The 14,088-nt window shown below is 40.9% G+C and overlaps 1 protein-coding gene across 2 annotated transcripts in view; it reads right to left on the bottom strand.

Moving 5' to 3' along the window:
• TRPM3 (transient receptor potential cation channel subfamily M member 3) overlaps positions 1–14,088 on the bottom strand; it is a gene marked incomplete at both ends in the record, with an annotated part of 401,785 nt that overhangs the window by 39,682 nt on the left and 348,015 nt on the right. Inside the window, 6 exons of one of the 2 annotated variants that reach the window (XM_082074996.1) lie at positions 2,731–2,898; positions 5,409–5,637; positions 6,455–6,744; positions 7,870–7,899; positions 9,526–9,666; positions 9,810–9,845. In XM_082074996.1, the coding sequence (XP_081931122.1) occupies positions 2,731–2,898; positions 5,409–5,637; positions 6,455–6,744; positions 7,870–7,899; positions 9,526–9,666; positions 9,810–9,845 (894 nt within the window). The remainder of the gene's footprint in view (positions 1–2,730; positions 2,899–5,408; positions 5,638–6,454; positions 6,745–7,869; positions 7,900–9,525; positions 9,667–9,809; positions 9,846–14,088) is intronic. The other variant, XM_082074997.1, reaches the window with a different exon arrangement.

Here is a 14,088-nt window from a genome sequence, read left to right as displayed (position 1 = left end):
ATTTTATCCTTAGTGAAATCTACATGCTACATATGGAATTACCCTGTATTCACACAGAACATGTGTGAAAATGGTACCTAGCTGGCTGGATATACCATACCTCTCTCTGCACACCCCACTGTATCCTACATTACGTATGGAAACATTGCTTCCATGGTAGTTTTTCTAGGGGGATCATTCTCTGCCTTGAAATACTGGTGGGAAAAATATTCAACGTCTTTGAGTTACAGGTATATAAAACTGGATTCTTCATGTGTTCAGTGGTTCTTTAAGGTGAATACAGAGGAACAAGGCTAAAGCCCCAGGAGTACCATCATCCTGGCTGCTGAGCATGGTGAAGGACACAAAGGGTGCCAGGGCAGTTGTGTGGTGGTGGTGTGGGTGATTTCCAAAACCATGGACTTTTGAGGTGACCAAAGAGATTTTCAGTTCACCAATTTTGTTTAAGCTTTAAGCTGAACAAAGCTCAGAAACCCAAAAAGTGGAAAGATTTTGAAAATATTTTAAACAATCACGTGCCATTGAAGTAAATGAATAAAATAAAATCCCAGCAATCGCTAAAATAAAAAAATCTCTCTGAAAGGAAAAAATGTGGAGAAAAAGATGAAGTTCATTTTGACTACAACAGTTGCAAGCTATGGTTAGTGTGAGTGACTGATCTACTGAGGCAAAGTTCAGCACTTGATTAAACATTTATAATTGTACATCACAATGAACTATTAATCTTAATGAACTATGAATAAGGAATCCTTCATATAAGTGTGGTTCTAGGGAAACTTCACTAAGTCACTTCCCAAAGAGCCTTGCAGGCATCCTCTCAGCAGAAGAGAAGAGACTTGACCTAACTTATGCCAGACCATTTGACTGAGGCCAGAACAATGCAAAACTTCAATCTAAAGTATTTTCTTATATTTAAAACATGTCAGGTAGGAACACTCTCCCTGACACGTTGTCCGAATGTAACTAAATATAACTGGCTATGGCATCTAACCATAGAAATATATGTAAAGGCCTCTGCTAGCCAGTCATCTCTCCTTACCTCTGAAGGGCACCTGACTGAAGAAGCTGTGTTAGAAATCCTAAAGCACAGGACAGATTATAAGCAGAAATATTAGGTCAGTAGTACTGTACCAAATATGTAATTTCTAAACTTGCTGGACTCCACAGAAACAGTTCTTATTTTACAGAAAGGGCTGTAAGCATCTGAAACTTCACTAGAATGATGCATTGGATTTGAGGGAGTTAAGGGCAGAGCTAATGACAGGAAAGAGCAACAGGACTGTCAGCACATGGAAGGGAGAAGGGAGGCAAAATCTAAGACTCATTTGCAAAAGCAAATCCAGTTCAGCACATGACTTTCTTGTAGTAGGAGTCAAAAGGTAAAAAGGAAACAGTATTGTAGACAAGAAACCAGGATCTGGGATAACTTCAGAGAGATGGAAATCACTTCCTTCCCAAATTTCTCCCCTTTGCCAAGAAAAAGGCAGCTTGTGAAGTGCTTATTTGATCAGAATAGGCACTTCATAAGTGGATCAGAAGCCAGGGATAGTAAACTACAATTAATAGCTAATAAGCAGAGAACAGCCCATTGCTGCTATTCTGGCTTCTGGTCCTTCCCAATGGCCAGATTCTTGCCTGCAAACGGGTCCTGTAGGTGGGTCTTGTGGGCTGCTCCTTCGGCTTGCCTGCATATTGGGTCCTGTAGGCAGGTCCTTCTGCCTGCCTGCAGACGGGGTCCTGTGGGCAGCTCCTGCTGTTTGCCTGTGGGAAACAGTCTGGGTTTTTTTTGTTTTTGTTTTTGTTTTTTTTTTTTTTTTCCTTTATTTAAAAAAAAAAAAAAAAATTAACCAGGAAAACTACTTCTATGCCTCTATCCTGACCTTGACCAACTGGGGCTGAGTTTTAAGCCTTTCAAAGATGCCACAATCAAACCTAAACCAAAGCAAACCAAACTAAGCTAAGGCAGGTCTGATAGCTCATGTGATAATTGCCCAAATTAAAAAGTGTCAAAAAAGTCTAAGAACAAGAGATTGGAAATAGGTTACTTGGATGGTTTTTAGGGATTTAGCTATTTGATTCTCTCTGTGGTGTAAATTATTCCTCTAAGGCTATGTTACTAATAAAGACACGTTCATTGTCACACAGTTCTGCTGAGAGGCAGAAGCTCTTAGTAAGAGCTGAGCTGTCTAGCTGCTTGCTAATGTCTTCAGTGGATTAAAAACTCATGTGTGGATGTGTGAGAGGCAATAACCACAAATTCACAAAGAATTTTGAAAAAATGTTTTAATCACTTTTCTTGCCTGTTTGCGCACTTACTGGCCCTATAATGAAATTAACCAAAAGAAAAAAAACATCCAGCTTCTACGAATCTTTGGGCATTTCCATCCAAAGGAAGACTTAGCAACCCTCTTTTCTGCCAGAGAGGCCCACTCATATATCATGGCTGAGTGCTTCAGTCCCAAAATCTTATGAATTTATTTCAGACAACATGGCATCATATTGAATCAAAATATGAGGATATCACATCACAACATGGTGCTTCAGCATCACCATGCACTGCTGCAACATCGAGACACAATTATGCCAACATGTCTGTTTTGAAGCCCCTCGAGGAGAGGGGACTGTTAGGAATGGTATCCTATCATCTGCTAAATTCAGCCTGCAATGCCCACAGAGGTGGGAACAGCAAATTGACAGCCCCGAGGCTGGCAACTTATTTTTGGCACTTACAGTGAGTTCCATGTCCTCCTCCTCTTTTTCTTTCACTGGCTTCTCTGGTTCCTCTGGCTCCTTCTCTTGGAGATGGATCTCATTGGCCTGGGACATGTAAGGCATATCATCTTTGTTCTTGAACTCCAAGCTGAGGATTGAAGGAGGAAGTAGAATTCCTAGAATTACCTAAAGCAATAATAATGATAACAATAATCATCACAGTAAACAGATTACAATCACGATGGTTACTTAGTATCAAATGGAACAACTCTGTCAGGACATTTAAGAAAATAAAAATACGCATGCATGTGAGTTTCTATGGAAATAGAGTATTTGTCAGCTGGGGTAATGTTTTCAGAGCTCTATAGTGAAATAAAGCACGTAAGTTCTATTAGCATTGCTCTGAGTGCTATGGCTAATAGGGCCTCTTGAATACTTTATCTGCTTGCTCATCAGAAGCATCTCGTTATATACCAGAATATATTTACAAAATATTATATAAGGTCAGCGGCAGGTGGGACCACTGGGGTGTTCAGACCTTGGCCCTGCAGAATTCTGCACTTTACATAATAGATAATACCACTGCAAATGAGCAGTATTAATTTCTACAGAGAGGGTTACTAAGTCTCAAGCTCTCTGTGTTCATGTGTAATGCACACAGGTATTCAAGGCGTAAGTCTGTGTGGATCTAAGGAGACAAGGCAAATCCAGTAATAGCAAATGCTGATGTGTTTAGCTATGAGGTCCCCTTAGATTTTGCTTCAGTAACCTGGCAGCCATGCAATGCTCACATTACTGCCAGCTCCTTCTTCTCTGCCTTTCCTCTCTTACGACGTGACAGTGCAGAAACCATTAAAATTACCTTGTGTGGATACTTGCAATGAACAATACTTGGGGTTAAATCAGTAGTATAACCAAAGAGATATCATGACAATACAAAAAGAAGTGGCTTGTCGAAATTCACAAGCACAACAGCTTTTCCTGGTTTTGCTGTAATCTCTTGGGAAATTATTTTTGTCATAAATCTCTCCCTAAATGGCAGGCTTGTTGGCAGGTCAGGGAGGGTGACTGTTTGTGGTCATCATATCATCAGACAGCATGCATATTGTTTGAAACCCCCCGAAGTACCGCATTTAGGAGCAGTTAGTGTATGTGAACACTGTGCCCAGGCTCGGAGGAGCTGAACAGCAGCTGCCTGGGCTGCTCCTGCACCCAGCCTGTCACAAAAGGATGTGTGCAGGCAGAAGGGCTTACAGGCAGACCTGGCTTCCCAGAGAAGATCTTTTTAAGAACAGGCAGGATGAACAATTGCCCCTCCTCCTCTCATTGGAGCTATACATATAATACATTCAGCCTTCTTGCCATTTGACAGTTTTGACAGGAGAAAATTGTTCATGGGAAATAATCCATGAGTCATGCTTGAAAATTTATTTCGTTGCCATGCTGCCTCTTGCTCATGTAGCTTGTAGCCTGCTTTAGCTTTAATCAGGCCCTGCTAATGAGCTTCAAGGAAATAAAACACAGACTAGAAACTGAGCGGAGGATCCTGGTGAAGCCCTGATGTTACAAGAAGCTGAAAGGAAGCAGAATCTGTTGCCTTCAGTTATTCACTGTGAAAGAAAGGTCTCTTTTATGGCGTAAGAGATGGATGCTGCAAAGAAAGCATAGTGTGGGAAATGAGTTGCTGCACTGATCCCCATCAACCCAGGCTGAACATCTGCAAAGACAAGCAGTGAAGAAGGCAGCAGTCCCTCTGAAGGACAATGGGACTGTGAGAAAAACAGGTAGTAAAGATGTCTTCAAATGTGATAATGCTTTCTATCTGTGAGAACAATATTTATGCACAGCTCCTGTGAGAGGATGATGAGAATGCTATCAGCCACTTATTCTCATTCACCACTGTCACTGGATTAGACCCAGTATGATAACGGTGCATGTACTCATGAGCATTCCTGCCATTACCAAATGTATTTTCACACAGTAAAACAACTGAGCAATTATCGCTTTTCACACATATAATTAATGCAGAAGTGAGAACCCCTCACTGAAAATGTTTCTCAGCCAGCCGGGAGGAAAAGGCAATTCCTGTTTATGTACTGACTGGTGAGTACTTCGGGGATGGTGGAAGATGCCAGCCCATTAACAAAAACCCACCTCCCGGTATTCACCTTACTCCGTTAGCGGTTTCACTAACTGTGGAAGTAAAGCTGAAACAGCTTTGAAAATTGAATTATCCTCTAGGTCCTCTAAAGCAGTCCCACAAGAAAATTTGTACAGCTTGCTTTGGCCTGCTTTGGGGAAGGTTGTTGGATCAGCACCTCTCTCTGGCAGTTAATTCACTTATACATCCTTTTTCTTTATATATTTTTAAAAACCTTGGCTAACTCCTCAAGTATCCTGGGCAGGGTGACATACTAACCTCCTGGCTCAGTTCTTATTCTGGTAACTCTCACTGATGCTGGAATGGGCTTTGATAAAGATGATAAAAAAACTAAGTAACGAGCTTTGAACTTGGCTTTGTGATAAGCTCCTTGTTGAAAAACTGGACACAGGAAGAACATACCCCGCTCAATGCCACTACAAATAAGCACCTGAAATACGGTTAATTGAGCCAGTTATTACTGATTTGTTTTGAACCATGTCACCATTTACTAGAACTCCTGAAGCTGTTGATTTTGCTTTAAAACAGTGCTGACCTTTAGGCCAGAATTTTTGCGCATCCGGAGACGACCCATCCACATGTCTGTGAGCAGCATTTGGCTGCAAGTGTGAGCAATGAAGTCCCTGTGCTTGGCTGCCACTGCGAGCTGCAAGCATGTGGCGTTGCTCCAGTTCTTCAGCTCGTAGGTCAGCAGTTTCATTGCCAGTTGCTCATCCTGCTTGTATGACTGGTCCAGCAGCTCCACCGCCAACTGGCCGAAGTCCCTGCAACAGAGGGACGTTTGTTCATTCCCATTATCCCACGCAGCCTGCTGCAGAAAACACCCCTCTACAACTGACAGCCCCTGCAATGGGGGCACCACCTTCTGTCATGCAAATCATGATGTTGACTGTACACATGGAAACCCACATTTTCAAATGTGAGTGGCTAATGATAGGCATATAAATAAGTGCCCTGAGTTAGAAGTGATGAGCACCCACACCTACCAGCTGTCTGCTCCCACCTGCCTGCCCACCTCCCTGACATTTTCTAGCTGAAATCCTCTGTTTATCTAGAACTTAGAGGATTGCTTCTGTGCCGTTTGCCCATGATTTTGTGGCCAAGTGGTCTGTAAAAAGGAGGGTCCAAAACACTTAAAAATTCTGTGTCTCAGACTTTTAACCACAAGAAAGATTATTAAGGAACCTAGTATCTTGTTAATTAAGACTTCTGCCTGAATATTATGTTCATGAGGATTCCAACAAATGTTCTGCTTCGGGTGAACAGAGTGTCTTGAAAAAGCACGGAAAAAGGTTGCAGCCTGACTCTTGAGGTCTCGGGGAGAACAGGTAGACAATACAAATATTTCATTGCCTTTTTGACACCTCATTTCAGAAGTTATACTGCTAGCAACTCTGCTTCTCTGGCAGACAGATCGTTTGAAAGCCATTTAGAGTTTCTCTGAAGGAACTTCATTTTCCCTACAAGTTAGCAATGAAAGTAAGATACAGATAAGCAAGTGTCAGGCAGGTTCAGCAGCCTCTCTCCCTTCTTTTTTTTTTTTTTTTTAACCCAGGAAAGTGTGCGTGAAGAAAAATTCACCTGGAATTGTGGTTCAGCTCTTGGGATATGTCATCCACCATGTCATTTTCTGATGCTTCATGGGCCATGGCTTTGCAGAGTTTACAGGCCACCAGTGCCTTAGCCATAGCTTCTTCCCCATGCTGCCAAAAGAAAAGGGCCATCTTCTGACGCTTCATCAGCACAGCCCACACCATCAGCTCGTGGAATGGGAAGGGGAAATGATTGATCTCAGGGTCATCCAAATCAATATCAACTTCTTCTTCTCTTTTCTTTGTTGTTTTCCTTCCTCGCCGCAAAGGGACATCATCCTGTGGGAATTGTAGAGAAATTTGTTTCACTAGTGAAAGAACTGAGTTAATTCACACAATGCATTGGAGTCAGTATCTGAAATGTTAAACACATTCCCTGCAGGCCAGCCCTTTCAGATATTTCGGACAAAATATTTACACAGGAAAATGATGGGAAAAGTATTGGTCCATGCATGATAACTAAGAAGTCAGTAATCCCATACCTAAACACAGGGGAAAAAGAGCTTTGGACTACCACTCTGAACTATTCTTTCTCCCTAAGAACAGATAGCACAATCACACAATATCTAAAACCATTTCGCAAAAGCCACCATTAAGATAAAATTAAGAATTCACTCCAAATGTAACATCTGTTTTAAGGCACCTGCCTTTTTCCACCTCCAGAAAGCACATATCCTGGGGATGCTCAGGACTGCTGAAGACTCCTTCCCTGCTTATTCTTGTGTTTTCTCCCTTTACCCTCTCACAAGAGTAGGAATCTCCTTTCTTTCCTCCCATTCTGTCTTTATATCCCAAGTTTAACCCTTCTTTCTCCAGTTCTTTGTTGTTTCTGTCGCCTTTAGTTTCCTTCCCATTCTAGCCTACTGCTTTTATCAGAAGAACTAACCCATTCTGTGCTGTGTCTGTAGACAGCAAAATGAAAGTTGTCATATAAAGTAAACAAACAAGAAGACACTACTGCCTCCTTGAAGCATCAGGGTAGCCAAAAGCATCAACAGAACTGACAGAAATTTGGCCCATGTAAATATTTCTGCATCATTCTCTGCAACTGCCTAATTTCTCTGAACACATTTTTAAGTTATATAGTTATCCAAACTGAATTCTGCTTGGCCCGACAGACGGAAACATTTTGTTTAATCTTCATTAAAAGAAAAATGAAACACACAGGGGCAGAGCCTTTTCTCTTGTCTATCCACTGGAGTTTTATTAAGAAATGTTTCCTAATCTGGCCCTTGCATAAACAAGTTATGTAGATGAAAAATACAATTTGTGTGGCACACTTCTCTTACAAAACTTGAAAACAAGTTTTGGTGCCTTCATTACAGTGAATTTAAATATTACCTTAATATAGCATATATTTGTCAAAGAAGTAAAAGACATTAAGATTTCTCACAGATTGCCTACCTCCATTCCCAACAGTTTCAGGGCTTTTGGCTGTACAAAAAAGTGAGAAAAATGTTATTTCTCCCAGAAGGGTGATGAAAAATAGCAACTATATGTGTATACATACATACATACATATACACGTAAGTGTATAATGTGTGATGTATAGCATATAATATAGAGTATACATGGTGTTTCAAAAATATTGACCCAATTCAAAATCACTATATATCTGGAACCATGAACTGCCCATGAATGAAACCACACAGGCCATACAGCAGGTGGAGGGAACACAGAGCATTTATAAAAAGGTTACTAAAACCCAATAACTCATTAAACTGTTTGTAAGCTTTTGTGTAATTGTAACATGTTGGGTCCATCTTTTTGGAACACCCTGTATAATACAGAAAATATAATACAGAGTATATAATGGGCATATAACATGCTATAGATAATATATATGTAATGTAATGTGATGTAATATAATATGCACATATCAATCAAATAATTACACATATATTTAATTTAACCTTGAATTTGACCTTATTTCACTAAAACACACAACAGAAGACATACATTTGGATTCTGTTACAAATTACAGCTGCTTTGGGGCTGCTCTGATGGAAAAGAGATAGGAATTACTGCTGAGGCACGAATGGTTTTCTCTGGAGTACATCAGTATTTGGTTGTTCCCCGGCACACTTTTATTGACTGCTGTGGAGCTGCTCTGTGTGTTGGTTCAGTATCTGTGAAATTGCTACTCTAACGCTTTACTTGGCAGAGTGACTAAGGCAGCGGAGTCTCTCCCAGCAGCTACAGTCACTACCTTTCCTCTCAAAAGTGAAGAATGAACAAACAAACCCATTTCAGGTGTTTGGCTGTAACTGTTTCAAAGAGCTGTTGCTCTTTATAGCCACTTAGAAAAATGTTCAATGGTGTGTATTGCTAAAAGCTGAACTGAGACATGAAATGAAACCATGATTTAAAAATAGGCAAAGAAAGAACAATGAATCTTACTGGGAACAGTTGAGCAGATTTTCCTTTGTGGTGGATTGGGTCAGTGGCATTATGGATGACAATAAATATCTTTTGTATTTTAGAAAGGTAGTAAACTTACTTTGGATTCACAGTATTATAATCTGTCAAACATGAAACCCCAAAAATACTGAATGGTGTTTCGCCATGAGCCCACTGACTCAGCTGGAGCCACATCCAGCCAATAAAGCAAATTTTGAGATAGAAGTTTCTTTTCCCTGACACCCTGACAATCAAGAAGAGAGATAGGTAATGTGTCCACCAAAACACATGTTTTTCCAAGTCTAACTTAGGTGCCTTATGGCACCTAAATATGGCACCTAAATAAAAGTCAAAAGACTTTTATTTCAAAAGCTATAGATACTCATAATTACAGATTCTAAAGCCAGAGGAGACTGTTTTATGCACTGGTCACCAGGGCAGCAGAACCCAATAATCTTTTTATTAAATTAATAAAAAATGCAGCTTGTATCAGTGTCTGGCTTGCAGTATGTTGTGCTGAAACAGCTGATATGTACATAATGGAAATAAATCTGCAGACTGAATAGTATGTGCATGTGGATCCCCACAGCCTGGATCCATCTAAGAAGCCACCCTGCCACTGGATGCAGTCATATAGAAGGCAAATAACTTGCTCCTTACCCTCTTGGGCCCAAATAAATTGTGGTACAGTGTTCTGAACCGCTTTCGGGTGTAATTGCAGCGATATGCTCCTCCCATCAGGTACTCTATCACCAAACCAATATCGATCAGACTTATACGATAATCGGGAGGTAAATTTCCCTGTAATGAAAATAAGAAGGATGGTGGGGGAGGAAGAAATGCTTATTACTGGTGTTGTTAAATATACTTTATAATGGTGTAAAAATAAAAAAAATAAATAGTTAAAAACAGGAATGTATTATTATGCTGATTAATTAATTCACCTTAAAATAGATCCAACCGAAACCTGGATATTCTCGCTTGGAAAGAAGACATAAGTTAAATAAGAAGGTGAAGAACTTGTTGGAAGTAACAGAAGATAATGTCAGTACACAGTGCTCATATTCTTCAGCTGGGGAAACAAGGAGCATAACTGCAGAACAAAAAGCACGAGGATCAGCACACTTGAAAAATCACACACAGTTGCTGGACTCTAGTCCTGCAAGATAGCACCTTTTCCACACCATCTGTCCCCATAACTCTCGTCCAGGCATCTCATGTCTCTGCTGGCATCTCTTTGGCCTGCCCCATCTGCACTGCCAAGGCACAGGGAAGAGACATTGTTTGTTCACATGAAACCAGCTCCTGCGTGTGATCTTCCCATCCTGCAGTGTTTCTTTCCCATCTTCCAGCAAAGGAAGGGCAGGGGGAAAGAGCTGTGTTGCCTAATCTAGAGGACTTACACAGCGCATGGATTGTTGTTAGTGCTAGTTGTGAGAGTCAAGGAGAGTGTGTTAGCTTTTGTCCTTGGAGTTATGTACTTATTTGTACATAACCTCACGTATCACATATCTTCACTAATTCCACAACTAGTATGTGGAAAGCATCTGTATGGAAAGTAATTATGCACGTTGTAATAAACAAAATATCTGTGGCACGTTGTAATAAAATATCTGTGGCTAATTCTTTGGGGTTTTGTTCAAGAAGAAGACGAGAAGGGTGGCAATTTTCCTAGACGGTGGATCCTTGAGTTCCCAACATATTTTACTGAAGGCCCCTCTAAACACAATAGTCTTGCTACCTAATTTCCAGCAGTGCCTGGGAGAATGTCTCCCTAAAGGTGAACTGTGCTTGTGGTCATTAGCAGGAACCTGGAAAATATGTTTACATACTTGCTCTTCCCCTTCTTTTACTCCTTTATCCTCTGTTAAACATTATATATATACTTTTATACATATATATATATATATACTTTTATATATATATATATATATGTAAAACGTCTTCAGCATGCGCCTTTTATTTAGAAGGGAAAAAGAATGATAAATATGTCCACGTCTTATTGCCCTTACTTTGTGAACACCCTTGCACATATCATCCTTCTCTTCCCTGTCAGGCCTGAAAACAGCAGAACTAAGGTTATGAGTTCTCCAAGACTTAGTGCTTGCAAAGCTATGAAGAAAGGTTTTAGCATGAGATGGTCTCTTACTGCACAGCTGAGCGCCTTTGAGTTAACTGGTAGCAGTGAGCCTGATGCAACACCCAGCAGGCCAGAATAACTTCAGGGTGGGCTGTTCTCAAGGATGGGCTGGTGAAGTGCTCTTCAGGGGTCTCTGGCAATGGAAGAACAAAGCCCCAGCGTGGGCACATCTGCTCTTCTGTTCCCCCTCCCCCTGCTGGGAACTTCATAAGGAAAACTCTGATCCCTTGACAGGAGGAAAGGGCTAATGGGAAGAGAATGCCCTCAAATTAAATTTTGCCTCCTATAAATCACTGCCTCTTGAATTGTTCGGACAACATTCTGTGGTTCAGAGCGCAGTTCCCTACCACAAAAGAAAGGTATGATTCAGCAAATTGTGAATAAGTCACCCAGACCTAGAGATCTGATTAAGAACTCTGCAGATTTATAGAACCCTCTTTGTCCTGTAGGTCACTGTGCAAGAGATGTAACTAAAAATTAAAGATGGAAAGAGAAGCAAATTGTACTTCTGTGTACTGAGAGAAGTAGCCTTGTAAAAGCAGAAAGTTACTCTAGTAAAAAAATTACCTTACATAGTCAACATTGCAGAAGAACCAGGAAATTGTAATAGTTAGCTTCAAAGTTTTTCAGTACACTGTAATAAAATAATGACATTTTCTATAACGATATACAGTGAAGATTACAGTTAGCCTGTACCTCTTCTTATGTGGTCATCAAAAGAAGTTTAGTAATTTGCATGGAGCAATTTTATGATTGCCATGCCTTGCTGGAAATATCTGTATGTCTGCAGATATCTGCCTGGCTTCTCTGCAGATGTGCTTACTAGATTCAGAGCAGAGAAACACTAATGGAACACATGGCAACAGGTTCTGCACAACAGATGAAATGGATGCAAAGACCCTCCTTCCTTCTCTACTTCTTCATTGAAGAGCAATGTTCATTTCCCTTCCTGCTCACCACAGTACAAGCAGCACACTGGAAGGCTGAGGAAGGAGAGAGGGAGGTGGTGCTGTGGTGTACTATGCCCAGCACTGAGCTGGGATTCAAAGGGAGAGAAGATCAAACAAATTTTGTGGCAAAAGACAAGCTGCCATCTATGTTTCAGTAATGTCCCTCAGCGTGTCCTTTTGCACTCTTCCTACTCTTGGCTGATCTGGTGGGTCGGAGAATCCCTGTGGTTTGCAGGAATGCATATTAGCTTAGTTTGTTTGAACCTAGTAATTTTTACTCTGACCTGTTTCAAGAAAAAGAACATAAGTCTAAAAATTAAATCCTGCTGCTTTTTGTTGTTGTTTGCTTGTTTTTATTGTTTTTTGTTTGCTTGTTTTCCCCCCAGATGTTCTTCTCTCTCCAGAACGCGTAAGGCAATGGCAACTTTTCTAGAACAAGAATGAAGGCACTGGCAGAAGTGGCAATTGTAGCTCCAAGACTGAGTTGTAGTTCTTCAACAGACTCCTGCTGTCTTAATGTAAGACACTAAAATGAAATGCTTTGATACTATTAAGTGGCAAAAAATACTTCAGCAATTAAGAAAGCTGAACATGCAGCAGGGTGCCACATGTATTAGAAAGCATGAATTTCTTGATATAGTTCTTCTGATTTCTAAAATTTCACATAGGGATTTAGATAAAAAATTTCCAGTAGAGTAACTTTAATAAAAGACACATCGCAAACTCCCAGATAATATTGAAACACTTTACCAAAGAAAACTTAGAAGTTCAGAGCAGAAATACATATTTAATAGACACAGACATAGATATGGCTCTATGCTAACACACAAGTACTCTTCCAAAATAAGCAGCCCTAGTAAAGCCAATTTGACCACCCTTGTGAGAGGAGTTATGCATGTGCCAAGCATTTGCTCTATCAGCAGACACTCTGAACTACCCTGGCAACAGAGAGTCTGTTGTGAGTGAAGCAGAGTGGTGCACATGGGCCAATACCCTTCCAAGAACAGCAAAAATTTGGATGGGCCCATTCTTGTACGGCCAAGTTGTTCAGAAATGACAGAAGGTCTGATTTTTGGGTATGATAGGTACCCCTGTTTATAATCAACTAAACTTTTGTTTCTTAGAATTCTGTAGAATAATTTCAGTTGGAAGAGACCCTCAGGATCATTGAGTCCAACCATAACCTAACCTAACTCTGGCATTAAACCATGTCGCTAAGAATCTTGTCTAGATGCCTTTCAAACACCTCCAGGGATGGTGACTCCAGCACTTCCCTGGGCAGCCTGTTCCAATGACTGACAACCCTTTCTGTGAAGAATTTTTTCCTAATATCCAATCTAAACCTCTCCTGGTGCAACTTGAGGCCATTTCCTCTCCTGCTATCACTTGTGAGAAGAGACCAACACCCTCCATGCTACAACCTCCTTTCAGGTAGTTGTAGACGGCGATAAGGTCTCCCCTCAGCCTCCTTTTCTCCACGCTAAACAGCCCAGTTCCCTCAGCTGCTCCTCAGCAGACTTGTGCTCTGCATCAGCTCCTCAGTAACTCACCACCTCCTCACCAGCTTCGTCGCCCTCCTCTGCACTCTCTCCAGCACCTTAATGTCCTTCTTATGATGAGGGGCCCAAAACTGAATACAGGATTCCACGTGGGGTGTCACCAGTGACAAGTACAGTGGCCGGGACAGCTCTTCAGTGCTAAAGCATTATTATTTTCCTGAAGAAACTTGGACTTCAAAGTGTAGCTAATCAGTTGTAGTATTTTTTCCCTTCAAGTGGATTTTTATATTCAGCAGGTATCAAGCCTCTGATTTTACATGCTGGGGGAAAAAGAATTTATTTAAAAATTCTGTATATTGCATGTTAGCTCTTTGGAAATGTAGACATACAGGGGCAGTCCAAATTAAAGGACTTTGAAAACCTGTATCGCTCCAGAGTAAGATTAAGATATGTTGATTATATACGATTTTTGGATTAAAGAAAAAAAATCAATCTGTTAATTTCTCCTGATTGTCATTAGCTCGTGGAGCCAGGGAAGGACTTTCTAAAATAACCTGTAGATGGCATCCTCCACTTACAGACAGGATGCCCAGCGTGGCCACGGTTTCTGCTTCGTCTGGATGCACCGGTTTGT

The sequence above is a fragment of the Streptopelia decaocto genome (assembly GCF_964273445.1).
Source record: "Streptopelia decaocto genome assembly, chromosome: Z".
NCBI lineage: Eukaryota > Metazoa > Chordata > Aves > Columbiformes > Columbidae > Streptopelia > Streptopelia decaocto.
The sequence above is the reverse complement of the archived record's forward strand: the minus strand, read 5'-3'. Positions and strand labels throughout refer to the sequence as shown.